General features: G+C 54.7%; 3 protein-coding genes across 3 annotated transcripts; all 3 read right to left on the bottom strand.

The window, feature by feature from the left end:
• Positions 1-1,764: 1,764 nt before the first annotated feature.
• Positions 1,765-8,060, bottom strand: LOC144248341 (serine/threonine-protein kinase PAK 3-like). Its single transcript, XM_077790428.1, has 10 exons — positions 7,982-8,060; positions 5,340-5,411; positions 4,932-4,995; positions 4,255-4,303; positions 3,977-4,089; positions 3,670-3,787; positions 2,824-2,923; positions 2,343-2,539; positions 2,109-2,246; positions 1,765-1,866 (listed from the first exon to the last, which is right to left on the bottom strand). The coding sequence occupies exons 1-10, from the start codon at positions 8,058-8,060 to the stop codon at positions 1,765-1,767; spliced, it is 1,032 nt and encodes a 343-aa protein (XP_077646554.1).
• A 2,916-nt stretch (positions 8,061-10,976) lies between these two features.
• LOC144248342 (serine/threonine-protein kinase PAK 3-like) lies at positions 10,977-17,270 on the bottom strand. The gene is made up of 10 exons (XM_077790429.1): positions 17,192-17,270; positions 14,552-14,623; positions 14,144-14,207; positions 13,467-13,515; positions 13,189-13,301; positions 12,882-12,999; positions 12,036-12,135; positions 11,555-11,751; positions 11,321-11,458; positions 10,977-11,078 (listed from the first exon to the last, which is right to left on the bottom strand). The coding sequence occupies exons 1-10, from the start codon at positions 17,268-17,270 to the stop codon at positions 10,977-10,979; spliced, it is 1,032 nt and encodes a 343-aa protein (XP_077646555.1).
• Positions 17,271-20,189: 2,919 nt separating this feature from the next.
• On the bottom strand, positions 20,190-26,485 carry LOC144248343 (serine/threonine-protein kinase PAK 3-like). The gene is made up of 10 exons (XM_077790431.1): positions 26,407-26,485; positions 23,765-23,836; positions 23,357-23,420; positions 22,680-22,728; positions 22,402-22,514; positions 22,095-22,212; positions 21,249-21,348; positions 20,768-20,964; positions 20,534-20,671; positions 20,190-20,291 (listed from the first exon to the last, which is right to left on the bottom strand). The coding sequence occupies exons 1-10, from the start codon at positions 26,483-26,485 to the stop codon at positions 20,190-20,192; spliced, it is 1,032 nt and encodes a 343-aa protein (XP_077646557.1).
• Positions 26,486-27,396: the final 911 nt, after the last annotated feature.

The following is a 27,396-nucleotide window of genomic DNA, read 5'->3' on the forward strand; positions in this document are numbered from 1 at the left end:
AGAAGCTGAGCGTGGTGTTTCAATATCAATGCAATTGATGCAAGGCCCAGCACTATCTTCAAATTCTCTTGCTGAAACACTGCAGTAGTTACCTAGAAGGATTGCCTCCATTGGAAAGCATCTCATTTTCCCCATTTCCAAGTCCGCTCACATCAACCAGCGAATTGTAGGGCTTTAGAGAAGGAGGAATGACACGGTAGCATGGAAAGCCCAGTGCAGGCCCTCAGGCCCCCTTGAGCAGGGCGCTTTGGTGCCCCAGAGGTTCAAGAGAGGGAAGTGTAAGGAAGACGTGCCCTTTCGACCCTCCTTTACTCCTCAGCACCAAGTGACCGCCAGGAAACGGGGGACAGCCAGGCCAGGTCTCTCATCCTGACCCAGCGTGAGGGGCAGATGGCACGGAGGGACACAATGGCACGGGGGGAAACATCTCTGCCAGGCAGGTGGGGCAGTGTGGGGCAGCTGTCGGGGAAGGTGTGTGGGGCAGGCCAGGGCCACTCTGGCAAGGGGGAGAGCCTTGGGGCGCTCGGAAGCAGCGCAAAGCCGTGAACGGGAGAGCCCGTCCGCAGCGCACAGCTTGGAAGGCACTGACCAGCTTAGGCACAGCGTGACACGCAAGGGAACACTCCAGGGCTCTGGGGGGTTTAGAGGTTTTATTGCCAGTCGTGCTGAAAGCAAGAGCTGGAACAGAGCATCTCCTGGTTACTTCACCATCTTCATCTTCCTCAATCTGTCCTCCAGGTGGCCAGTTCAGGCAGACAACTCGTGGGACATGCCTGCTCCAGATCTGCTCAATCCCACATTCTTCTTGGATAGCTCAATTCTTCTGATGACAATTCATTCATTTCTCCTTAAGGGATAATTCTGAGCTTCCCTACATCAACACTACTCTACTCTTTTCTAAACAATGCCTCATGAATGAAGCTTTCTATGGTCTCTAGTCCTAACTAAAGACAGCTAAGCTCAGAAAACCTCAAAACATTACATTTCCTATCTACAGCAGAGCTCCTCATAAAACTCAGGGGATGGCTGAAGCTCTGCCTATGCACGATCCATCCCCATTTCCCTCCCCTGAGCTGGCAGGGCACGAGGGCCTCCTCAGGCGCAGGCGTCTGCACGCCAGTTTTCCTGCACTTGCTTTCCCCACTTGCGGTAAGCAAAGCTGTTTACCTCAGCGTGATCTCTGGGCCTCTGCAAGGGACTGTCCAGCTTAGCTAGAGCATGGCAAGGAAGGGAGTCTTCCAACGCTCTGCCTCTGTCAGAGTTTTATTGCCACTCTGGCTGAAACAAAGTGTCCCCTCACTACTTCTGCATCTTTATCATTCTGCCATGCAGCTGGCCTGATCAGGCTGACAGCTTGTAGCGCCTGCACAGTGCACTTCTGCTGCATCACAGCTGTTCCTCTCACAGCTTAATTCTGATTATGACAATTCATTCTTTTCTACTTAAAAGATAGCTCAGAACTTACCTAAATTAACACATTCTAAGCTAAACTATCCTCTACTATCTAAGCTATCTAGATTCTATAGTCCTTTGAAGTCACTCCCTCAATTTCCTAAATTTTTAAAAGTTAATCTTTTCAGGAAAAAAAAAAAAACCAACAACGGTTTAAATTTTACCCAGCTTAACTAAGAAAATTCCAAAACCATTACATTCCCTATCTACAGCACAGGCCCTTATTAAAAAGTCAGGGGATGGCTGAATCTCTGCCCAAACACAACACATCCCCTTGCCCCTGCTCGGAGCTGGCACGGCACAAGGGCCTCCTCAGGCGCAAGCGTCTCCTCTCCAGTCTTCCAGCACTTGCTTGGCTGAGGTGACCAGAGCAGCCAGGCTGGAGGCTGGCTCGCCTGAGGTCACAAACGGGTGCTGCCCAGAAGAAAAACCAAAAAGAAGGGAACCCCTGTTACTTTCCATGAGCACATCCTCACGGGCCCAAGCAGGACTCCTTGGCTGCCCAAAAGACACACCAAGAGGACCGAGGGCAGCACATTCCCCATGGGCCTTCCTCTCCTGGAAGCTGCCTCACCCACGCAGCCCACACTCCTCTTGATCCCTGGATGCAGGTGTCCTCAGCTCGCAGGGCTTTTTGCCCCTTTGCTTTTTCTCACCTGCAGGAGTTCCTGGGCAGACCAGCGCCTGTCCTCGTCTGCTTGCAGGCAGCAGCGCAGAAAGTCGCGCAGGAGAGCCGAGTGGTGCCTGGGGTTCTGCAGTTTCGGGGGCCCGTTCATTTCTATCAGTTCAAAAACCTACAACACATGGATGGAAGAGGACACTCTAGCTGCTCCTTTCCTAGCCACAACAGCTCTCTCCACACAGAGCCCCCTTTCTAAGCTGCACCTTACCCTGACACGGGCCATCCTCTCGTAAGGAGCTTCCCCTTCCACCATTTCCAGCCCCATGATCCCCAGGGACCAGATGTCCACTTTGGGGCTGTAGGCTTCTCCTCTCACCACTTCCGGGGCCATCCAGCTGGGAGTGCCCACTCTGGAGCTGCGCTTGCTGCGCTCAGGGCTGAGCTGAGCGCAGAGGCCAAAGTCAGCTGAGGAGAAAAACAAAGCCTGTCAAAGCCAGCCACCGCTGCCAAACCGGCCTAAAGGATGGCCCACTCCAAGCCTGCCAAGGCCATGCCCAGTCTAGCTGAAAAGGCAGCTGAGCTTGCCTTCCCCGTGGCTGGAGCCAGGGAAATAGGGCATTGGCCATTTCAGAAACACCCTCACGATTCACGTGCTGGCTGAGCAGCGCTTCTGGGGAAGTGGCAGTCACCAAAAAGCAGCCCCACAGCACACACGGGGAACGCTGCCCCTGAGCAGGGGCGATACCCACCCAGCTTGACAGATCCGTCCATGCCCACGAGAACGTTGCCGCTCTTGATGTCCCTGTGGATGACTTGGCGGGAATGAAGGAAATGCAGTCCTTGCAGGCACTGAGAGAGAAAGGAGGGAAGGAAAGTTAACATTCAGCATCTGATTTGATCCCAGAAGAAAGGAAAGGGCTCCAAGAGGTTGACAGCTTTCTCAGGGAATTGTGAAGGAGGGAGCACTAGCACGGCGCTGTCAAGAGCAAGAGCTTGCTGCTTCAACACTCTTAGAAGTGCTTTGCATATTTCAAAGCGAAGGCATCTGAGCTCACACGAGTCCATCCTGCCATTGGTACCAAGCACGTGACCTTTGGCTGGCAAGCAGCATGGCAACGATTACATTGGAAGCCCTGTGGCAGCAGAGGAGGAAGCAGCACATTAGACCTGTTTCAGAATCCCTCGCCATCTGGGCTGCAATGCCGTGCTTTGAAGCTGAGGACATCCCCTTCGCCCTCGGCTTGAAATTCAGCCACCCGCATGCGGGCTTAGAACATCAAGGAATGTCGGACAGACGGACAGGCTCCAGACAAACATTCAGAGGCAAAGCTGAGAGGAGCAAACCAGGAAATGAAACAAGTGAGTGTGCACGAGCGCCAGAGGACGGACAGCATGGAAGAGTGCAAGAACAGAGCCTAAGGCATGCGGGGACTCCAGCAGGCAGTTCCCTTCAGATTAATGCTCTTTCTTCTGCTCTGTGTCGTGAGAGCAGCGCCAAAAGAAAGCCGGGGCCAAGAAATCTCTGCTCTCCTTAAGCACCAGCTGACAAGAACCATCCTGGGCAGGCCAGGAGAAGCACAAGCGGGACGCCTCACCTCCCGACAGACGGCGCCTATCTCTCCTTCCTCCAGGTACACTGCCCTGAGCACATCGAACAACGTGCCGCCGTCCATGAACTCCATCACCAGCCAGAGCTCCGCATCCACCAGGTAGCTGAAAGAAGGAAACCACGGCATGGAGAGAGAGGAATGGGCACAGCTCAGGCACCCGAGGGCCTGACCCAGGCTTTTGCAACTGCTCTCCAAGCTACACATGCCAGAAGAGATTACTGAACGCCAGCTGCAAACTCCTCCCGTGCACATGCAGATGTCTAAAGCTACATAGACGTGAGAATACCCCAACCTGTCTAAGTAGCTGACAATATTGGGATTCCTGCTGTCCCTCATCACCAGGATTTCATTGACAGCCAGCTCCTCAGACATCTTCTCCTGAAGAGACATTATCTTGATGGCCACCTAAAGAGACATTGGCAACCATTAACTTGAGAAGTCGCTCCCTGCACGAGACCTCAAGGAACACGGAGCGAGCGCTCGTGCCATGACACAGCGAGCTGTGCCAAACTGCCCTGTTGCCAGACAGCAGAGCTTAGGGAGAAACTGCCGTGGGTATGGACACTTTACCTGTTGTCCTGTGCTGGTGTCCAGGGCTTTATAAACAGCTCCAAAGCCCCTAGAAAGAAAAGGGCAGCAGAAAAAGCCCTTTATAGCCCTGGCAGTGAAAGCAAGCCTAGGCAGGAGATCTCCCTAGGCTGCCTGGACTCCTTAGAAAACGCCTGGCTGCGGCGTCTCTTCAGCCGGCAGCACGGCAGCCCACCAGCCCTCTGCCATGCCGGACAGGGAACACGGAGCTCCCACATGGAGACCAAGGACCCCTGCAAATCTCCAAGGCACACGCCCACTTGGTTCCATTCCAGTGGAAGGGGGGCTCCATCTCTCTGTGGCTTTGCGCACAGGTGTGCAAGTGGGTTTACATCTGGAGAAGACTAACTTGGAAAACACTGCCTTTAAGAACTGTCCTCAGGCAGCTCTTGAGTGGCAAGGTGCCCTTGGAGGCCATACAGACACAGGGCCAGGAGATCTTCCAGGTCCTGCTCCTCACTGCTGCAAGCAAGGCGTCGCTTGCATCAAGTTGTCTTTGCTGATGCTTCCTGACTGCTCTGACTGAGCCATCCTGAGAGGTGGCAGGAGGCAAAGCCCGAGGCTGACCGCGTTTGGAGCTGGCCTGACTTCACGCTGGATATTGCACAAGCTGAAGACCCGGCCCATGGTTTGTTCTACGGAGCAGACGTCACACTTACCCTCGTCCAAGTTCTTCAAATGCCCTGTATTTCTTCATTGGCTCGCCCAGACTCACAATGCTCCCTGAGAAAGATAAAAGCAGTGCCAGGAGCTCCCTTTCAACCGGAGGCCTTGCTGCCCGCACAATCCAAAATGCATGCCCACTGTCAGGAGCTTGAGAGCTCCCTGGGGCCCAGTCACTCGCGACGTGCCACGAAAGGCAGCCCAGGCAGAGCCAAGCCAGGCCCAGCTGCCCCCAGAAGCAGCAGGAACACCCCGAGCGCTCCCTCGCTGCCTCAAAGCACAACAACAGCTTCTGCAGAGAGGCCTAAGCGCCTCTGAGACCGAGGAGGAACTTCTGGCGCAGCCTGCACCGAGACACACAGACAACGCACTGCTCTGGCAGACAAGAAACACGGCAGACGTACTCAGTGTCTTCAGGCCCTGCTCCTCTCTCATCTCGGGCTGCTGGGCTGGGCTCCTGGATGAAGTGCCGGCAGCTGGGGGACAGCCGGCTGCTGCAGGCGATGCCGGTCCAGCGGCACGTTGAATGGCAGAGCCTGTCTTGAGCTGGGACCAGAAAGGATTGCCCGTCAGAAGGGCGGCTGGCACAGACGCCCCGGAGAGCACACGGCAAAAGCAAGGCCTTCGGAAGATGCTGTCGGCCACCGCCAGGCCTCCTCAGCTGGGGGCTTTTGGACGTCCCCTTCCCAAAGGCAATGGGAAAACCACTCAGGCTACTTCGATACAGCCCCTCATGGCCACTTCCATGCTCCATCGTGCTGGCCTTTCTGCACAACGAGTGGAACTAGCCATTGATGGGCTTGCAAAGATCCGCACAGAGATCAGAGCAGGGCTCCAGAGCCTTGTTGCGGTTCTTCCTCCTCCTGTGTTTTCCTGGGCGATGAAATCACCCTGGAGTTGGCATGCAACTGTCTGAGCAGAAGCCCAGAGCGTGTCCCTTCTCTGATCCCTTTCACTGATTTCCCCTCTGTATTTCAGGCATTAGGGGGCGGCCCTTCGGGGATGCATTCCAGCCCTGCTGAGCCCCACCTGCCCTATACAATGCAGAGCCCTCTAGGATTCTCCTCACCAAACCCTGCTCTGACCATGTGCAAGTGAAGCACAGTCTACATTATGCCTGAACCTAAGTAGTCCATGGAGTGTGGCTTGTCCCTTCCAGAGGCCAGTGTTTCCCAAATATCCTGCAAGGCTGTCAGCTGAGTCTTTGGACCGCTCTGTCCGCTGGGCACAGGCAGCCCGCATCGCCAGGGGGCACAAGGGGCTCATTTCTACGCTGGGAATAATTGAATGCTGCCTCTTGTCTGATGCCAAGAGGCATTCTCGAGTCCTCTCAGCATCCCAGCAAAGTGATGCTCAAGTGTCAAAGTTCAGGACCCACTGGCCAGCGCTCCCTGGCTTGGCTGAAGCAGCACTAGGTCATGGCAGGCACACAGCCCCCAGCATCTTCAGCCGCAAGCAACAAGGGCTGGGGTTGAAGGCCTGGCTTGAAGCTTGGCCCTGCACCCAAGGCAGTGCCAGCCTCAGATGCCACTTACTGGCTCTGCAAGTTCAGCCTGTGGAGGGACAGCAGCTGGAGGCTTGCTGCTGTTTTGCTCCTCTTCAGCCTCTCCCTCAGTAAGAGTGCCAGCCAGACGAGGCGCTGACCCTGCGGCTGAGCCCTGCAGACAGGCAGAAGTGAGAGAGACTGGGAACAGCCAACCCTTGCAGCAGCTGCTTTCTACTGCGCTGGGAAAGCACCCAGAATAAGGGCAAATCATAGACTTGGATACAAGTGGCATTCTGAGTCATGAAAGCCCTCGGAAGATGGCTGAATGAGGTGCTACTGCCTCTTGCTGTGCATTTGATCTTCCATGCTGGCTGGAAGCAGCAAGACACCTTGGAGCTGTCACATTTGCTTTTCACCTCCTGAAAGGCTCTTGATGGGAAAATAAGGAAGGAGCCAGTGCTCCCTTTGCTACTGCTGCTGCCACCAGGCAGCTGGCCTTTCCTTCAGCCTCCCACGCTGGCACTCTACACTCTACTGCAACAGGCCAAGCTCACAGCTTGCTGCACAGTTCTTACACGCCAGCAACATCAGGGGTTCCTTTGCCACTCACCAAAGCACAGGCTTTTCTCCATCCACGTGTGAGGTGACCTGCAGGGAGCAAGGGAAAAGGAACCAGAGGCCCTTAGAAAAGTGCCTTTTGCTGGGGGCTCCCACAGCACAAGTCATTCCCAACGGAGAGCATTTCCCTTTCCCAACATGCCTCCAGGAGCAACAGCCCTTTCCCACAGCAAGCAAGAGAACAAACAAGGACACTAGAGTAGGCGCTGTCTACATTTGGGCCTCTTTTGCCAGGAAAGAAACAGAAACACGGCCAAGGAAATGCAACAGCTCAAGCAGTTTTTCCTCTTCTCTTCCCAGTATTTTATAGATCGTTTTTTAATTGCATGCACAAGCCATTCCCATCAATTGCTGGAAGACAATACAACAGCAAAGCTTCCATAAAGGACCCCTTTGCTGTGGCAGCTCTCCGCTGCAGCGGCCCCAGAACAGCTCCTGCCTTCAGCAGCAAACCCTAACTGGACTGGAGTTTGTGCTGCATCGCCAGGGGAATGGCTACCTTGGCGCAGCCTAGAAAGGGTCAAGGCACACAGCCAAGGCCTCTAAATGGCAGCATTTGGAGCAAAAGGTGCTTTCCTTCACTCCTGGAGAGAGCCACAGGGTTTTGAGAAGTACTTCTGAGCATCTCCCCTCAGAGTCTACAATTTCCAGGTTGTCTTGGTTGAAGCAGCAAGCTGAGGAAATGACACACTCCACTGCCACGCGCTGTCCCGGGGAGGGAAGGCAAGCGCCGCAGGCTGCAAATTACATTGCAAACGCTCTGCACCTACCACCCAGTACAGATACCCCCTTCTTAGCTGATGCTGCTGGCAGGAGATTTACCAAACTGGTGCATCCTAACGGCAGTTTTGTTCCCTGATCAACTCGGTCACTACCGCGGCGTATAGAGCAGAGCGAAGCAAAAGCCAGGGGACGCCAGCCCCAGGATAAACCTTTACTTACGAGTCAGGTGGGTCAGGTAGTATCCAGAATAAGCAACGGTAAAGATGGTGCAAACCGCGGCACAGACCTGCCCGAACATCTTGGCCGTGCTCTGCTGCTTCGCACACTGAATGCCACCCAAGGGGTAAAGCAAGACTCCTCTCGGGGTGCAGGCCGTCTGCTGAGAACTCCTTGGTCGCAAGGATCCTCCTGCAGGGAGCGAGCCGAAAAGCTGCTCTGGACAACCAGGCCTCGGGCTCACCGGGACATCGCTGTGCTGTGACGCGGCACTGTGACATGGCATCGCTCCCTTGACCTCACAATAGCAGCTGCTCTGGGTTTGTTGTGCCCAGCAACCGAACCTTCTGTACAGATGACGCCAAAGAAAAGCCTGGGAAGTTCTGCTCAGTCGTGAAGCAGCAGAACGTGTCCTTCCAGTCCATAAGCCAGAGCTCAAGGCGTCCCAGGGCAACTCAGAAGACACGGCGGCCCAGCCTGCACGCGAGAACAGAAAGCAAGTGTGCTTCTTCTCCCTGGCATCTTAGTTGGTTCTGAAAAGCCAACTTCTTCCATGACATGTAGGGGGAAAAAGAAGCAAAGAAAATAAATTTCCAGGAGTATTGCAGCGTGCAGATGCTTCTTGAGCACACTGGTGCATGCTGATTTTTGCTCCCACTCCGTTTGCTGCACGGCCTCCCTTTTGTGGCAGGGAGATGCTGCCTTAGCTCTTGACACAAAGCTCCTCTTGTCCTGCTTGCTCTTTCTCTGGCCACTGAAAGCCTCAGAACAACCACAGGAGCTTTGCAGTGGTTCCTGGGCTGCCACAGTTGTGTTGGAGCTCTGGCAGCAGCCTGCAGCCCACTGCTCTGCAACGCCCTGCAGATGTCGAGCCCAAGGAAGGGCCCTTTGGAACAGGCCAAAGCCGCAGTCTCACAGATGTTTGCCCAGGCTCCATGCTCCCTGTAAGTTTCGTGGCGGACACTTGCACAGCCACATCCCAATGAAAATGAGTTGTAGTCATTCCCCTCTCTGTTAAAATCTTCAGCTAGACCCAGGAGCCAGCTTGAAAGCAGAAAGAAATTAGTGCGTGAGACGGCGGAAAAGTGCACGCAACTCTGGAAATCAACTCGGTTCACCTGTAGAACAAGGATCCCAGACTTGCTTTCCTGGTGACTCAGCACCCACAAGTCCTCTGCTGGTGGACAGCACAGTCCAGTCTTTCAAGGAGCTTTACCCTGGGCTCCTCACACTTCAGAAGCTGAGCGTGGCGTTTCAATATCAATGCAATTGATGCAAGGCCCAGCACTATCTTCAAATTCTCTTGCTGAAACACTGCAGTAGTTACCTAGAAGGATTGCCTCCATTGGAAAGCATCTCATTTTCCCCATTTCCAAGTCCGCTCACATCAACCAGCGAATTGTAGGGCTTTAGAGAAGGAGGAATGACACGGTAGCATGGAAAGCCCAGTGCAGGCCCTCAGGCCCCCTTGAGCAGGGCGCTTTGGTGCCCCAGAGGTTCAAGAGAGGGAAGTGTAAGGAAGACGTGCCCTTTCGACCCTCCTTTACTCCTCAGCACCAAGTGATCGCCAGGAAACGGGGGACAGCCAGGCCAGGTCTCTCATCCTGACCCAGCGTGAGGGGCAGCTGGCACGGAGGGACAAAATGGCATGGGGGGAAACATCTCTGCCAGGCAGGTGGGGCAGTGTGGGGCAGCTGTCGGGGAAGGTGTGTGGGGCAGGCCAGGGCCACTCTGGCAAGGGGGAGAGCCTTGGGGCGCTCGGAAGCAGCGCAAAGCCGTGAACGGGAGAGCCCATCCTCAGCGCACAGCTTGGAAGGCACTGACCAGCTTAGGCACAGCGTGACACGCAAGGGAACACTCCAGGGCTCTGGGGGGTTTAGAGGTTTTATTGCCAGTCGTGCTGAAAGCAAGAGCTGGAACAGAGCATCTCCTGGTTACTTCACCATCTTCATCTTCCTCAATCTGTCCTCCAGGTGGCCAGTTCAGGCAGACAACTCGTGGGACATGCCTGCTCCAGATCTGCTCAATCCCACATTCTTCTTGGATAGCTCAATTCTTCTGATGACAATTCATTCATTTCTCCTTAAGGGATAATTCTGAGCTTCCCTACATCAACACTACTCTACTCTTTTCTAAACAATGCCTCATGAATGAAGCTTTCTATGGTCTCTAGTCCTAACTAAAGACAGCTAAGCTCAGAAAACCTCAAAACATTACATTTCCTATCTACAGCAGAGCTCCTCATAAAACTCAGGGGATGGCTGAAGCTCTGCCTATGCACGATCCATCCCCATTTCCCTCCCCTGAGCTGGCAGGGCACGAGGGCCTCCTCAGGCGCAGGCGTCTGCACGCCAGTTTTCCTGCACTTGCTTTCCCCACTTGCGGTAAGCAAAGCTGCTTACCTCAGCGTGATCTCTGGGCCTCTGCAAGGGACTGTCCAGCTTAGCTAGAGCATGGCAAGGAAGGGAGTCTTCCAACGCTCTGCCTATGTCAGAGTTTTATTGCCACTCTGGCTGAAACAAAGTGTCCCCTCACTACTTCTGCATCTTTATCATTCTGCCATGCAGCTGGCCTGATCAGGCTGACAGCTTGTAGCGCCTGCACAGTGCACTTCTGCTGCATCACAGCTGTTCCTCTCACAGCTTAATTCTGATTATGACAATTCATTCTTTTCTACTTAAAAGATAGCTCAGAACTTACCTAAATTAACACATTCTAAGCTAAACTATCCTCTACTATCTAAGCTATCTAGATTCTATAGTCCTTTGAAGTCACTCCCTCAATTTCCTAAATTTTTAAAAGTTAATCTTTTCAGGAAAAAAAAAAAACCAACAACGGTTTAAATTTTACCCAGCTTAACTAAGAAAATTCCAAAACCATTACATTCCCTATCTACAGCACAGGCCCTTATTAAAAAGTCAGGGGATGGCTGAATCTCTGCCCAAACACAACACATCCCCTTGCCCCTGCTCGGAGCTGGCACGGCACAAGGGCCTCCTCAGGCGCAAGCGTCTCCTCTCCAGTCTTCCAGCACTTGCTTGGCTGAGGTGACCAGAGCAGCCAGGCTGGAGGCTGGCTCGCCTGAGGTCACAAACGGGTGCTGCCCGGAAGAAAAACCAAAAAGAAGGGAACCCCTGTTACTTTCCATGAGCACATCCTCACGGGCCCAAGCAGGACTCCTTGGCTGCCCAAAAGACACACCAAGAGGACCGAGGGCAGCACATTCCCCATGGGCCTTCCTCTCCTGGAAGCTGCCTCACCCACGCAGCCCACACTCCTCTTGATCCCTGGATGCAGGTGTCCTCAGCTGGCAGGGCTTTTTGCCCCTTTGCTTTTTCTCACCTGCAGGAGTTCCTGGGCAGACCAGCGCCTGTCCTCGTCTGCCTGCAGGCAGCAGCGCAGAAAGTCGCGCAGGAGAGCCGAGTGGTGCCTGGGGTTCTGCAGTTTCGGGGGCCCGTTCATTTCTATCAGTTCAAAAACCTACAACACATGGATGGAAGAGGACACTCTAGCTGCTCCTTTCCTAGCCAGAACAGCTCTCTCCACACAGAGCCCCCTTTCTAAGCTGCACCTTACCCTGACACGGGCCATCCTCTCGTAAGGAGCTTCCCCTTCCACCATTTCCAGCCCCATGATCCCCAGGGACCAGATGTCCACTTTGGGGCTGTAGGCTTCTCCTCTCACCACTTCCGGGGCCATCCAGCTGGGAGTGCCCACTCTGGAGCTGCGCTTGCTGCGCTCAGGGCTGAGCTGAGCGCAGAGGCCAAAGTCAGCTGAGGAGAAAAACAAAGCCTGTCAAAGCCAGCCACCGCTGCCAAACCGGCCTAAAGGATGGCCCACTCCAAGCCTGCCAAGGCCATGCCCAGTCTAGCTGAAAAGGCAGCTGAGCTTGCCTTCCCCGTGGCTGGAGCCAGGGAAATAGGGCATTGGCCATTTCAGAAACACCCTCACGATTCACGTGCTGGCTGAGCAGCGCTTCTGGGGAAGTGGCAGTCACCAAAAAGCAGCCCCACAGCACACGCGGGGAACGCTGCCCCTGAGCAGGGGCGATACCCACCCAGCTTGACAGATCCGTCCATGCCCACGAGAACGTTGCCGCTCTTGATGTCCCTGTGGATGACTTGGCGGGAATGAAGGAAATGCAGTCCTTGCAGGCACTGAGAGAGAAAGGAGGGAAGGAAAGTTAACATTCAGCATCTGATTTGATCCCAGAAGAAAGGAAAGGGCTCCAAGAGGTTGACAGCTTTCTCAGGGAATTGTGAAGGAGGGAGCACTAGCACGGCGCTGTCAAGAGCAAGAGCTTGCTGCTTCAACACTCTTAGAAGTGCTTTGCATATTTCAAAGCGAAGGCATCTGAGCTCACACGAGTCCATCCTGCCATTGGTACCAAGCACGTGACCTTTGGCTGGCAAGCAGCATGGCAACGATTACATTGGAAGCCCTGTGGCAGCAGAGGAGGAAGCAGCACATTAGACCTGTTTCAGAATCCCTCGCCATCTGGGCTGCAATGCCGTGCTTTGAAGCTGAGGACATCCCCTTCGCCCTTGGCTTGAAATTCAGCCACCCGCATGCGGGCTTAGAACATCAAGGAATGTCGGACAGACGGACAGGCTCCAGACAAACATTCAGAGGCAAAGCTGAGAGGAGCAAACCAGGAAATGAAACAAGTGAGTGTGCACGAGCGCCAGAGGACGGACAGCATGGAAGAGTGCAAGAACAGAGCCTAAGGCATGCGGGGACTCCAGCAGGCAGTTCCCTTCAGATTAATGCTCTTTCTTCTGCTCTGTGTCGTGAGAGCAGCGCCAAAAGAAAGCCGGGGCCAAGAAATCTCTGCTCTCCTTAACCACCAGCTGACAAGAACCATCCTGGGCAGGCCAGGGGAAGCACAAGCGGGACGCCTCACCTCCCGACAGACGGCGCCTATCTCTCCTTCCTCCAGGTACACTGCCCTGAGCACATCGAACAACGTGCCGCCGTCCATGAACTCCATCACCAGCCAGAGCTCCGCATCCACCAGGTAGCTGAAAGAAGGAAACCACGGCATGGAGAGAGAGGAATGGGCACGGCTCAGGCACCCGAGGGCCTGACCCAGGCTTTTGCAACTGCTCTCCAAGCTACACATGCCAGAAGAGATTACTGAACGCCAGCTGCAAACTCCTCCCGTGCACATGCAGATGTCTAAAGCTACATAGACGTGAGAATACCCCAACCTGTCTAAGTAGCTGACAATATTGGGATTCCTGCTGTCCCTCATCACCAGGATTTCATTGACAGCCAGCTCCTCAGACATCTTCTCCTGAAGAGACATTATCTTGATGGCCACCTAAAGAGACATTGGCAACCATTAACTTGAGAAGTCGCTCCCTGCACGAGACCTCAAGGAACACGGAGCGAGCGCTCGTGCCATGACACAGCGAGCTGTGCCAAACTGCCCTGTTGCCAGACAGCAGAGCTTAGGGAGAAACTGCCGTGGGTATGGACACTTTACCTGTTGTCCTGTGCTGGTGTCCAGGGCTTTATAAACAGCTCCAAAGCCCCTAGAAAGAAAAGGGCAGCAGAAAAAGCCCTTTATAGCCCTGGCAGTGAAAGCAAGCCTAGGCAGGAGATCTCCCTAGGCTGCCTGGACTCCTTAGAAAACGCCTGGCTGCGGCGTCTCTTCAGCCGGCAGCACGGCAGCCCACCAGCCCTCTGCCATGCCGGACAGGGAACACGGAGCTCCCACATGGAGACCAAGGACCCCTGCAAATCTCCAAGGCACACGCCCACTTGGTTCCATTCCAGTGGAAGGGGGGCTCCATCTCTCTGTGGCTTTGCGCACAGGTGTGCAAGTGGGTTTACATCTGGAGAAGACTAACTTGGAAAACACTGCCTTTAAGAACTGTCCTCAGGCAGCTCTTGAGTGGCAAGGTGCCCTTGGAGGCCATACAGACACAGGGCCAGGAGATCTTCCAGGTCCTGCTCCTCACTGCTGCAAGCAAGGCGTCGCTTGCATCAAGTTGTCTTTGCTGATGCTTCCTGACTGCTCTGACTGAGCCGTCCTGAGAGGTGGCAGGAGGCAAAGCCCGAGGCTGACCGTGTTTGGAGCTGGCCTGACTTCACGCTGGATATTGCACAAGCTGAAGACCCGGCCCATGGTTTGTTCTACGGAGCAGACGTCACACTTACCCTCGTCCAAGTTCTTCAAATGCCCTGTATTTCTTCATTGGCTCGCCCAGACTCACAATGCTCCCTGAGAAAGATAAAAGCAGTGCCAGGAGCTCCCTTTCAACCGGAGGCCTTGCTGCCCGCACAATCCAAAATGCATGCCCACTGTCAGGAGCTTGAGAGCTCCCTGGGGCCCAGTCACTCGCGACGTGCCACGAAAGGCAGCCCAGGCAGAGCCAAGCCAGGCCCAGCTGCCCCCAGAGGCAGCAGGAACACCCCGAGCGCTCCCTCGCTGCCTCAAAGCACAACAACAGCTTCTGCAGAGAGGCCTCAGCGCCTCTGAGACCGAGGAGGAACTTGTGGCGCAGCCTGCACCGAGACACGCAGACAACGCACTGCTCTGGCAGACAAGAAACACGGCAGACGTACTCAGTGTCTTCAGGCCCTGCTCCTCTCTCATCTCGGGCTGCTGGGCTGGGCTGCTGGATGAAGTGCCGGCAGCTGGGGGACAGCCGGCTGCTGCAGGCGATGCCGGTCCAGCGGCACGTTGAATGGCAGAGCCTGTCTTGAGCTGGGACCAGAAAGGATTGCCCGTCAGAAGGGCGGCTGGCACAGACGCCCCGCAGAGCACACGGCAAAAGCAAGGCCTTCGGAAGATGCTGTCGGCCACCGCCAGGCCTCCTCAGCTGGGGGCTTTTGGACGTCCCCTTCCCAAAGGCAATGGGAAAACCACTAAGGCTACTTCGATACAGCCCCTCATGGCCACTTCCATGCTCCATCGTGCTGGCCTTTCTGCACAACGAGTGGAACTAGCCATTGATGGGCTTGCAAAGATCCGCACAGAGATCAGAGCAGGGCTCCAGAGCCTTGTTGCGGTTCTTCCTCCTCCTGTGTTTTCCTGGGCAATGAAATCACCCTGGAGTTGGCATGCAACTGTCTGAGCAGAAGCCCAGAGCGTGTCCCTTCTCTGATCCCTTTCACTGATTTCCCCTCTGTATTTCAGGCATTAGGGGGCGGCCCTTCGGGGATGCATTCCAGCCCTGCTGAGCCCCACCTGCCCTATACAATGCAGAGCCCTCTAGGATTCTCCTCACCAAACCCTGCTCTGACCATGTGCAAGTGAAGCACAGTCTACATTATGCCTGAACCTAAGTAGTCCATGGAGTGTGGCTTGTCCCTTCCAGAGGCCAGTGTTTCCCAAATATCCTGCAAGGCTGTCAGCTGAGTCTTTGGACCGCTCTGTCCGCTGGGCACAGGCAGCCCGCATCGCCAGGGGGCACAAGGGGCTCATTTCTACGCTGGGAATAATTGAATGCTGCCTCTTGTCTGATGCCAAGAGGCATTCTCGAGTCCTCTCAGCATCCCAGCAAAGTGATGCTCAAGTGTCAAAGTTCAGGACCCACTGGCCAGCGCTCCCTGGCTTGGCTGAAGCAGCACTAGGTCATGGCAGGCACACAGCCCCCAGCATCTTCAGCCGCAAGCAACAAGGGCTGGGGTTGAAGGCCTGGCTTGAAGCTTGGCCCTGCACCCAAGGCAGTGCCAGCCTCAGATGCCACTTACTGGCTCTGCAAGTTCAGCCTGTGGAGGGACAGCAGCTGGAGGCTTGCTGCTGTTTTGCTCCTCTTCAGCCTCTCCCTCAGTAAGAGTGCCAGCCAGACGAGGCGCTGACCCTGCGGCTGAGCCCTGCAGACAGGCAGAAGTGAGAGAGACTGGGAACAGCCAACCCTTGCAGCAGCTGCTTTCTACTGCGCTGGGAAAGCACCCAGAATAAGGGCAAATCATAGACTTGGATACAAGTGGCATTCTGAGTCATGAAAGCCCTCGGAAGATGGCTGAATGAGGTGCTACTGCCTCTTGCTGTGCATTTGATCTTCCATGCTGGCTGGAAGCAGCAAGACACCTTGGAGCTGTCACATTTGCTTTTCACCTCCTGAAAGGCTCTTGATGGGAAAATAAGGAAGGAGCCAGTGCTCCCTTTGCTACTGCTGCTGCCACCAGGCAGCTGGCCTTTCCTTCAGCCTCCCACGCTGGCACTCTACACTCTACTGCAACAGGCCAAGCTCACAGCTTGCTGCACAGTTCTTACACGCCAGCAACATCAGGGGTTCCTTTGCCACTCACCAAAGCACAGGCTTTTCTCCATCCACGTGTGAGGTGACCTGCAGGGAGCAAGGGAAAAGGAACCAGAGGCCCTTAGAAAAGTGCCTTTTGCTGGGGGCTCCCACAGCACAAGTCATTCCCAACGGAGAGCATTTCCCTTTCCCAACATGCCTCCAGGAGCAACAGCCCTTTCCCACAGCAAGCAAGAGAACAAACAAGGACACTAGAGTAGGCGCTGTCTACATTTGGGCCTCTTTTGCCAGGAAAGAAACAGAAACACGGCCAAGGAAATGCAACAGCTCAAGCAGTTTTTCCTCTTCTCTTCCCAGTATTTTATAGATCGTTTTTTAATTGCATGCACAAGCCATTCCCATCAATTGCTGGAAGACAATACAACAGCAAAGCTTCCATAAAGGACCCCTTTGCTGTGGCAGCTCTCCGCTGCAGCGGCCCCAGAACAGCTCCTGCCTTCAGCAGCAAACCCTAACTGGACTGGAGTTTGTGCTGCATCGCCAGGGGAATGGCTACCTTGGCGCAGCCTAGAAAGGGTCAAGGCACACAGCCAAGGCCTCTAAATGGCAGCATTTGGAGCAAAAGGTGCTTTCCTTCACTCCTGGAGAGAGCCACAGGGTTTTGAGAAGTACTTCTGAGCATCTCCCCTCAGTCTACAATTTCCAGGTTGTCTTGGTTGAAGCAGCAAGCTGAGGAAATGACACACTCCACTGCCACGCGCTGTCCCGGGGAGGGAAGGCAAGCGCCGCAGGCTGCAAATTACATTGCAAACGCTCTGCACCTACCACCCGGTACAGATACCCCCTTCTTAGCTGATGCTGCTGGCAGGAGATTTACCAAACTGGTGCATCCTAACGGCAGTTTTGTTCCCTGATCAACTCGGTCACTACCGCGGCGTATAGAGCAGAGCGAAGCAAAAGCCAGGGGACGCCAGCCCCAGGATAAACCTTTACTTACGAGTCAGGTGGGTCAGGTAGTATCCAGAATAAGCAACGGTAAAGATGGTGCAAACCGCGGCACAGACCTGCCCGAACATCTTGGCCGTGCTCTGCTGCTTCGCACACTGAATGCCACCCAAGGGGTAAAGCAAGACTCCTCTCGGGGTGCAGGCCGTCTGCTGAGAACTCCTTGGTCGCAAGGATCCTCCTGCAGGGAGCGAGCCGAAAAGCTGCTCTGGACAACCAGGCCTCGGGCTCACCGGGACATCGCTGTGCTGTGACGCGGCACTGTGACATGGCATCGCTCCCTTGACCTCACAATAGCAGCTGCTCTGGGTTTGTTGTGCCCAGCAACCGAACCTTCTGTACAGATGACGCCAAAGAAAAGCCTGGGAAGTTCTGCTCAGTCGTGAAGCAGCAGAACGTGTCCTTCCAGTCCATAAGCCAGAGCTCAAGGCGTCCCAGGGCAACTCAGAAGACACGGCGGCCCAGCCTGCACGCGAGAACAGAAAGCAAGTGTGCTTCTTCTCCCTGGCATCTTAGTTGGTTCTGAAAAGCCAACTTCTTCCATGACATGTAGGGGGAAAAAGAAGCAAAGAAAATAAATTTCCAGGAGTATTGCAGCGTGCAGATGCTTCTTGAGCACACTGGTGCATGCTGATTTTTGCTCCCACTCCGTTTGCTGCACGGCCTCCCTTTTGTGGCAGGGAGATGCTGCCTTAGCTCTTGACACAAAGCTCCTCTTGTCCTGCTTGCTCTTTCTCTGGCCACTGAAAGCCTCAGAACAACCACAGGAGCTTTGCAGTGGTTCCTGGGCTGCCACAGTTGTGTTGGAGCTCTGGCAGCAGCCTGCAGCCCACTGCTCTGCAACGCCCTGCAGATGTCGAGCCCAAGGAAGGGCCCTTTGGAACAGGCCAAAGCCGCAGTCTCACAGATGTTTGCCCAGGCTCCATGCTCCCTGTAAGTTTCGTGGCGGACACTTGCACAGCCACATCCCAATGAAAATGAGTTGTAGTCATTCCCCTCTCTGTTAAAATCTTCAGCTAGACCCAGGAGCCAGCTTGAAAGCAGAAAGAAATTAGTGCGTGAGACGGCGGAAAAGTGCACGCAACTCCTCTGGAAATCAACTCGGTTCACCTGTAGAACAAGGATCCCAGACTTGCTTTCCTGGTGACTCAGCACCCACAAGTCCTCTGCTGGTGGACAGCACAGTCCAGTCTTTCAAGGAGCTTTACCCTGGGCTCCTCACACTTCAGAAGCTGAGCGTGGCGTTTCAATATCAATGCAATTGATGCAAGGCCCAGCACTATCTTCAAATTCTCTTGCTGAAATACTGCAGTAGTTACCTAGAAGGATTGCCTCCATTGGAAAGCATCTCATTTTCCCCATTTCCAAGTCCGCTCACATCAACCAGCGAATTGTAGGGCTTTAGAGAAGGAGGAATGACACGGTAGCATGGAAAGCCCAGTGCAGGCCCTCAGGCCCCCTTGAGCAGGGCGCTTTGGTGCCCCAGAGGTTCAAGAGAGGGAAGTGTAAGGAAGACGTGCCCTTTCGACCCTCCTTTACTCCTCAGCACCAAGTGACCGCCAGGAAAAGGGGGACAGCCAGGCCAGGTCTCTCATCCTGACCCAGCGTGAGGGGCAGCTGGCACGGAGGGACACAATGGCACGGGGGGAAACATCTCTGCCAGGCAGGTGGGGCAGTGTGGGGCAGCTGTCGGGGAAGGTGTGTGGGGCAGGCCAGGGCCACTCTGGCAAGGGGGAGAGCCTTGGGGCGCTCGGAAGCAGCGCAAAGCCGTGAACGGGAGAGCCCGTCCGCAGCGCACAGCTTGGAAGGCACTGACCAGCTTAGGCACAGCGTGACACGCAAGGGAACACTCCAGGGCTCTGGGGGGTTTAGAGGTTTTATTGCCAGTCGTGCTGAAAGCAAGAGCTGGAACAGAGCATCTCCTGGTTACTTCACCATCTTCATCTTCCTCAATCTGTCCTCCAGGTGGCCAGTTCAGGCAGACAACTCGTGGGACATGCCTGCTCCAGATCTGCTCAATCCCACATTCTTCTTGGATAGCTCAATTCTTCTGATGACAATTCATTCATTTCTCCTTAAGGGATAATTCTGAGCTTCCCTACATCAACACTACTCTACTCTTTTCTAAACAATGCCTCATGAATGAAGCTTTCTATGGTCTCTAGTCCTAACTAAAGACAGCTAAGCTCAGAAAACCTCAAAACATTACATTTCCTATCTACAGCAGAGCTCCTCATAAAACTCAGGGGATGGCTGAAGCTCTGCCTATGCACGATCCATCCCCATTTCCCTCCCCTGAGCTGGCAGGGCACGAGGGCCTCCTCAGGCGCAGGCGTCTGCACGCCAGTTTTCCTGCACTTGCTTTCCCCACTTGCGGTAAGCAAAGCTGCTTACCTCAGTGTGATCTCTGGGCCTCTGCAAGGGACTGTCCAGCTTAGCTAGAGCATGGCAAGGAAGGGAGTCTTCCAACGCTCTGCCTATGTCAGAGTTTTATTACCACTCTGGCTGAAACAAAGTGTCCCCTCACTACTTCTGCATCTTTATCATTCTGCCATGCAGCTGGCCTGATCAGGCTGACAGCTTGTAGCACCTGCACAGTGCACTTCTGCTGCATCACAGCTGTTCCTCTCACAGCTTAATTCTGATTATGACAATTCATTCTTTTCTACTTAAAAGATAGCTCAGAACTTACCTAAATTAACACATTCTAAGCTAAACTATCCTCTACTATCTAAGCTATCTAGATTCTATAGTCCTTTGAAGTCACTCCCTCAATTTCCTAAATTTTTAAAAGTTAATCTTTTCAGGAAAAAAAAAAAACCAACAACGGTTTAAATTGAACCCAGCTTAACTAAGAAAATTCCAAAACCATTACATTCCCTATCTACAGCACAGGCCCTTATTAAAAAGTCAGGGGATGGCTGAATCTCTGCCCAAACACAACACATCCCCTTGCCCCTGCTCGGAGCTGGCACGGCACAAGGGCCTCCTCAGGCGCAAGCGTCTCCTCTCCAGTCTTCCAGCACTTGCTTGGCTGAGGTGACCAGAGCAGCCAGGCTGGAGGCTGGCTCGCCTGAGGTCACAAACGGGTGCTGCCCGGAAGAAAAACCAAAAAGAAGGGAACCCCTGTTACTTTCCAGGAGCACATCCTCACGGGCCCAAGCAGGACTCCTTGGCTGCCCAAAAGACACACCAAGAGGACCGAGGGCAGCACATTCCCCATGGGCCTTCCTCTCCTGGAAGCTGCCTCACCCACGCAGCCCACACTCCTCTTGATCCCTGGATGCAGGTGTCCTCAGCTCGCAGGGCTTTTTGCCCCTTTGCTTTTTCTCACCTGCAGGAGTTCCTGGGCAGACCAGCGCCTGTCCTCGTCTGCCTGCAGGCAGCAGCGCAGAAAGTCACGCAGGAGAGCCGAGTGGTGCCTGGGGTTCTGCAGTTTCGGGGACCCGTTCATTTCTATCAGTTCAAAAACCTACAACACGTGGATGGAAGAGGACACTCTAGCTGCTCCTTTCCTAGCCACAACAGCTCTCTCCACACAGAGCCCCCTTTCTAAGCTGCACCTTACCCTGACACGGGCCATCCTCTCGTAAGGAGCTTCCCCTTCCACCATTTCCAGCCCCATGATCCCCAGGGACCAGATGTCCACTTTGGGGCCGTAGGCTTCTCCTCTCACCACTTCCGGGGCCATCCAGCTGGGAGTGCCCACTCTGGAGCTGCGCTTGCTGCGCTCAGGGCTGAGCTGAGCGCAGAGGCCAAAGTCAGCTGAGGAGAAAAACAAAGCCTGTCAAAGCCAGCCACCGCTGCCAAACCGGCCTAAAGGATGGCCCACTCCAAGCCTGCCAAGGCCATGCCCAGTCTAGCTGAAAAGGCAGCTGAGCTTGCCTTCCCCGTGGCTGGAGCCAGGGAAATAGGACATTGGCCATTTCAGAAACACCCTCACGATTCACGCGCTGGCTGAGCAGCGCTTCTGGGGAAGTGGCAGTCACCAAAAAGCAGCCCCACAGCACACGCGGGGAACGCTGCCCCTGAGCAGGGGCGATACCCACCCAGCTTGACAGATCCGTCCATGCCCACGAGAACGTTGCCGCTCTTGATGTCCCTGTGGATGACTTGGCGGGAATGAAGGAAATGCAGTCCTTGCAGGCACTGAGAGAGAAAGGAGGGAAGGAAAGTTAACATTCAGCATCTGATTTGATCCCAGAAGAAAGGAAAGGGCTCCAAGAGGTTGACAGCTTTCTCAGGGAATTGTGAAGGAGGGAGCACTAGCACGGCGCTGTCAAGAGCAAGAGCTTGCTGCTTCAACACTCTTAGAAGTGCTTTGCATATTTCAAAGCGAAGGCATCTGAGCTCACACGAGTCCATCCTGCCATTGGTACCAAGCACGTGACCTTTGGCTGGCAAGCAGCATGGCAACGATTACATTGGAAGCCCTGTGGCAGCAGAGGAGGAAGCAGCACATTAGACCTGTTTCAGAATCCCTCGCCATCTGGGCTGCAATGCCGTGCTTTGAAGCTGAGGACATCCCCTTCGCCCTTGGCTTGAAATTCAGCCACCCGCATGCGGGCTTAGAACATCAAGGAATGTCGGACAGACGGACAGGCTCCAGACAAACATTCAGAGGCAAAGCTGAGAGGAGCAAACCAGGAAATGAAACAAGTGAGTGTGCACGAGCGCCAGAGGACGGACAGCATGGAAGAGTGCAAGAACAGAGCCTAAGGCATGCGGGGACTCCAGCAGGCAGTTCCCTTCAGATTAATGCTCTTTCTTCTGCTCTGTGTCGTGAGAGCAGCGCCAAAAGAAAGCCGGGGCCAAGAAATCTCTGCTCTCCTTAACCACCAGCTGACAAGAACCATCCTGGGCAGGCCAGGGGAAGCACAAGCGGGACGCCTCACCTCCCGACAGACGGCGCCTATCTCTCCTTCCTCCAGGTACACTGCCCTGAGCACATCGAACAACGTGCCGCCGTCCATGAACTCCATCACCAGCCAGAGCTCCGCATCCACCAGGTAGCTGAAAGAAGGAAACCACGGCATGGAGAGAGAGGAATGGGCACGGCTCAGGCACCCGAGGGCCTGACCCAGGCTTTTGCAACTGCTCTCCAAGCTACACATGCCAGAAGAGATTACTGAACGCCAGCTGCAAACTCCTCCCGTGCACATGCAGATGTCTAAAGCTACATAGACGTGAGAATACCCCAACCTGTCTAAGTAGCTGACAATATTGGGATTCCTGCTGTCCCTCATCACCAGGATTTCATTGACAGCCAGCTCCTCAGACATCTTCTCCTGAAGAGACATTATCTTGATGGCCACCTAAAGAGACATTGGCAACCATTAACTTGAGAAGTCGCTCCCTGCACGAGACCTCAAGGAACACGGAGCGAGCGCTCGTGCCATGACACAGCGAGCTGTGCCAAACTGCCCTGTTGCCAGACAGCAGAGCTTAGGGAGAAACTGCCGCGGGTATGGACACTTTACCTGTTGTCCTGTGCTGGTGTCCAGGGCTTTATAAACAGCTCCAAAGCCCCTAGAAAGAAAAGGGCAGCAGAAAAAGCCCTTTATAGCCCTGGCAGTGAAAGCAAGCCTAGGCAGGAGATCTCCCTAGGCTGCCTGGACTCCTTAGAAAACGCCTGGCTGCGGCGTCTCTTCAGCCGGCAGCACGGCAGCCCACCAGCCCTCTGCCATGCCGGACAGGGAACACGGAGCTCCCACATGGAGACCAAGGACCCCTGCAAATCTCCAAGGCACACGCCCACTTGGTTCCATTCCAGTGGAAGGGGGGCTCCATCTCTCTGTGGCTTTGCGCACAGGTGTGCAAGTGGGTTTACATCTGGAGAAGACTAACTTGGAAAACACTGCCTTTAAGAACTGTCCTCAGGCAGCTCTTGAGTGGCAAGGTGCCCTTGGAGGCCATACAGACACAGGGCCAGGAGATCTTCCAGGTCCTGCTCCTCACTGCTGCAAGCAAGGCGTCGCTTGCATCAAGTTGTCTTTGCTGATGCTTCCTGACTGCTCTGACTGAGCCGTCCTGAGAGGTGGCAGGAGGCAAAGCCCGAGGCTGACCGTGTTTGGAGCTGGCCTGACTTCACGCTGGATATTGCACAAGCTGAAGACCCGGCCCATGGTTTGTTCTACGGAGCAGACGTCACACTTACCCTCGTCCAAGTTCTTCAAATGCCCTGTATTTCTTCATTGGCTCGCCCAGACTCACAATGCTCCCTGAGAAAGATAAAAGCAGTGCCAGGAGCTCCCTTTCAACCGGAGGCCTTGCTGCCCGCACAATCCAAAATGCATGCCCACTGTCAGGAGCTTGAGAGCTCCCTGGGGCCCAGTCACTCGCGACGTGCCACGAAAGGCAGCCCAGGCAGAGCCAAGCCAGGCCCAGCTGCCCCCAGAGGCAGCAGGAACACCCCGAGCGCTCCCTCGCTGCCTCAAAGCACAACAACAGCTTCTGCAGAGAGGCCTAAGCGCCTCTGAGACCGAGGAGGAACTTGTGGCGCAGCCTGCACCGAGACACGCAGACAACGCACTGCTCTGGCAGACAAGAAACACGGCAGACGTACTCAGTGTCTTCAGGCCCTGCTCCTCTCTCATCTCGGGCTGCTGGGCTGGGCTGCTGGATGAAGTGCCGGCAGCTGGGGGACAGCCGGCTGCTGCAGGCGATGCCGGTCCAGCGGCACGTTGAATGGCAGAGCCTGTCTTGAGCTGGGACCAGAAAGGATTGCCCGTCAGAAGGGCGGCTGGCACAGACGCCCCGCAGAGCACACGGCAAAAGCAAGGCCTTCGGAAGATGCTGTCGGCCACCGCCAGGCCTCCTCAGCTGGGGGCTTTTGGACGTCCCCTTCCCAAAGGCAATGGGAAAACCACTAAGGCTACTTCGATACAGCCCCTCATGGCCACTTCCATGCTCCATCGTGCTGGCCTTTCTGCACAACGAGTGGAACTAGCCATTGATGGGCTTGCAAAGATCCGCACAGAGATCAGAGCAGGGCTCCAGAGCCTTGTTGCGGTTCTTCCTCCTCCTGTGTTTTCCTGGGCAATGAAATCACCCTGGAGTTGGCATGCAACTGTCTGAGCAGAAGCCCAGAGCGTGTCCCTTCTCTGATCCCTTTCACTCATTTCCCCTCTGTATTTCAGGCATTAGGGGGCGGCCCTTCGGGGATGCATTCCAGCCCTGCTGAGCCCCACCTGCCCTATACAATGCAGAGCCCTCTAGGATTCTCCTCACCAAACCCTGCTCTGACCATGTGCAAGTGAAGCACAGTCTACATTATGCCTGAACCTAAGTAGTCCATGGAGTGTGGCTTGTCCCTTCCAGAGGCCAGTGTTTCCCAAATATCCTGCAAGGCTGTCAGCTGAGTCTTTGGACCGCTCTGTCCGCTGGGCACAGGCAGCCCGCATCGCCAGGGGGCACAAGGGGCTCATTTCTACGCTGGGAATAATTGAATGCTGCCTCTTGTCTGATGCCAAGAGGCATTCTTGAGTCCTCTCAGCATCCCAGCAAAGTGATGCTCAAGTGTCAAAGTTCAGGACCCATTGGCCAGCGCTCCCTGGCTTGGCTGAAGCAGCACTAGGTCATGGCAGGCACACAGCCCCCAGCATCTTCAGCCGCAAGCAACAAGGGCTGGGGTTGAAGGCCTGGCTTGAAGCTTGGCCCTGCACCCAAGGCAGTGCCAGCCTCAGATGCCACTTACTGGCTCTGCAAGTTCAGCCTGTGGAGGGACAGCAGCTGGAGGCTTGCTGCTGTTTTGCTCCTCTTCAGCCTCTCCCTCAGTAAGAGTGCCAGCCAGACGAGGCGCTGACCCTGCGGCTGAGCCCTGCAGACAGGCAGAAGTGAGAGAGACTGGGAACAGCCAACCCTTGCAGCAGCTGCTTTCTACTGCGCTGGGAAAGCACCCAGAATAAGGGCAAATCATAGACTTGGATACAAGTGGCATTCTGAGTCATGAAAGCCCTCGGAAGATGGCTGAATGAGGTGCTACTGCCTCTTGCTGTGCATTTGATCTTCCATGCTGGCTGGAAGCAGCAAGACACCTTGGAGCTGTCACATTTGCTTTTCACCTCCTGAAAGGCTCTTGATGGGAAAATAAGGAAGGAGCCAGTGCTCCCTTTGCTACTGCTGCTGCCACCAGGCAGCTGGCCTTTCCTTCAGCCTCCCACGCTGGCACTCTACACTCTACTGCAACAGGCCAAGCTCACAGCTTGCTGCACAGTTCTTACACGCCAGCAACATCAGGGGTTCCTTTGCCACTCACCAAAGCACAGGCTTTTCTCCATCCACGTGTGAGGTGACCTGCAGGGAGCAAGGGAAAAGGAACCAGAGGCCCTTAGAAAAGTGCCTTTTGCTGGGGGCTCCCACAGCACAAGTCATTCCCAACGGAGAGCATTTCCCTTTCCCAACATGCCTCCAGGAGCAACAGCCCTTTCCCACAGCAAGCAAGAGAAAAAACAAGGACACTAGAGTAGGCGCTGTCTACATTTGGGCCTCTTTTGCCAGGAAAGAAACAGAAACACGGCCAAGGAAATGCAACAGCTCAAGCAGTTTTTCCTCTTCTCTTCCCAGTATTTTATAGATCGTTTTTTAATTGCATGCACAAGCCATTCCCATCAATTGCTGGAAGACAATACAACAGCAAAGCTTCCATAAAGGACCCCTTTGCTGTGGCAGCTCTCCGCTGCAGCGGCCCCAGAACAGCTCCTGCCTTCAGCAGCAAACCCTAACTGGACTGGAGTTTGTGCTGCATCGCCAGGGGAATGGCTACCTTGGCGCAGCCTAGAAAGGGTCAAGGCACACAGCCAAGGCCTCTAAATGGCAGCATTTGGAGCAAAAGGTGCTTTCCTTCACTCCTGGAGAGAGCCACAGGGTTTTGAGAAGTACTTCTGAGCATCTCCCCTCAGAGTCTACAATTTCCAGGTTGTCTTGGTTGAAGCAGCAAGCTGAGGAAATGACACACTCCACTGCCACGCGCTGTCCCGGGGAGGGAAGGCAAGCGCCGCAGGCTGCAAATTACATTGCAAACGCTCTGCACCTACCACCCAGTACAGATACCCCCTTCTTAGCTGATGCTGCTGGCAGGAGATTTACCAAACTGGTGCATCCTAACGGCAGTTTTGTTCCCTGATCAACTCGGTCACTACCGCGGCGTATAGAGCAGAGCGAAGCAAAAGCCAGGGGACGCCAGCCCCAGGATAAACCTTTACTTACGAGTCAGGTGGGTCAGGTAGTATCCAGAATAAGCAACGGTAAAGATGGTGCAAACCGCGGCACAGACCTGCCCGAACATCTTGGCCGTGCTCTGCTGCTTCGCACACTGAATGCCACCCAAGGGGTAAAGCAAGACTCCTCTCGGGGTGCAGGCCGTCTGCTGAGAACTCCTTGGTCGCAAGGATCCTCCTGCAGGGAGCGAGCCGAAAAGCTGCTCTGGACAACCAGGCCTCGGGCTCACCGGGACATCGCTGTGCTGTGACGCGGCACTGTGACATGGCATCGCTCCCTTGACCTCACAATAGCAGCTGCTCTGGGTTTGTTGTGCCCAGCAACCGAACCTTCTGTACAGATGACGCCAAAGAAAAGCCTGGGAAGTTCTGCTCAGTCGTGAAGCAGCAGAACGTGTCCTTCCAGTCCATAAGCCAGAGCTCAAGGCGTCCCAGGGCAACTCAGAAGACACGGCGGCCCAGCCTGCACGCGAGAACAGAAAGCAAGTGTGCTTCTTCTCCCTGGCATCTTAGTTGGTTCTGAAAAGCCAACTTCTTCCATGACATGTAGGGGGAAAAAGAAGCAAAGAAAATAAATTTCCAGGAGTATTGCAGCGTGCAGATGCTTCTTGAGCACACTGGTGCATGCTGATTTTTGCTCCCACTCCGTTTGCTGCACGGCTTCCCTTTTGTGGCAGGGAGATGCTGCCTTAGCTCTTGACACAAAGCTCCTCTTGTCCTGCTTGCTCTTTCTCTGGCCACTGAAAGCCTCAGAACAACCACAGGAGCTTTGCAGTGGTTCCTGGGCTGCCACAGTTGTGTTGGAGCTCTGGCAGCAGCCTGCAGCCCACTGCTCTGCAACGCCCTGCAGATGTCGAGCCCAAGGAAGGGCCCTTTGGAACAGGCCAAAGCCGCAGTCTCACAGATGTTTGCCCAGGCTCCATGCTCCCTGTAAGTTTCGTGGCGGACACTTGCACAGCCACATCCCAATGAAAATGAG

The sequence above is a fragment of the Lonchura striata genome, chromosome Z (genome assembly GCF_046129695.1).
Source record: "Lonchura striata isolate bLonStr1 chromosome Z, bLonStr1.mat, whole genome shotgun sequence".
NCBI classification, from domain to species: Eukaryota; Metazoa; Chordata; class Aves; order Passeriformes; family Estrildidae; genus Lonchura; species Lonchura striata.

Bases quoted from the DNA above. Each gene is read 5' to 3' on its own strand.
- LOC144248342 (XM_077790429.1), bottom strand. From the start codon at position 17,270: ATGTTCGGGCAGGTCTGTGCCGCGGTTTGCACCATCTTTACCGTTGCT. The intron at 13,516-14,143 runs GTAAGTGTGACG...TTTTCTTTCTAG, and splicing joins TTTGAAGAACTTGGACGAGG to GGGCTTTGGAGCTGTTTATA. The intron at 11,752-12,035 runs GTGGGTATCGCC...TTTTCTCCTCAG, and splicing joins GGACGGATCTGTCAAGCTGG to CTGACTTTGGCCTCTGCGCT.
- LOC144248343 (XM_077790431.1), bottom strand. From the start codon at position 26,485: ATGTTCGGGCAGGTCTGTGCCGCGGTTTGCACCATCTTTACCGTTGCT. The intron at 22,515-22,679 runs GTAAAGTGTCCA...ATGTCTCTTTAG, and splicing joins ACACCAGCACAGGACAACAG to GTGGCCATCAAGATAATGTC. The intron at 20,672-20,767 runs GTAAGGTGCAGC...CACGTGTTGTAG, and splicing joins AGAGGATGGCCCGTGTCAGG to GTTTTTGAACTGATAGAAAT.
- LOC144248341 (XM_077790428.1), bottom strand. From the start codon at position 8,060: ATGTTCGGGCAGGTCTGTGCCGCGGTTTGCACCATCTTTACCGTTGCT. The intron at 4,996-5,339 runs GTACGTCTGCCG...TATCTTTCTCAG, and splicing joins GCAGGGCCTGAAGACACTGA to GGAGCATTGTGAGTCTGGGC. The intron at 1,867-2,108 runs GTGAGAAAAAGC...TCTTCTGGGCAG, and splicing joins CTGCCCAGGAACTCCTGCAG to CACCCGTTTGTGACCTCAGG.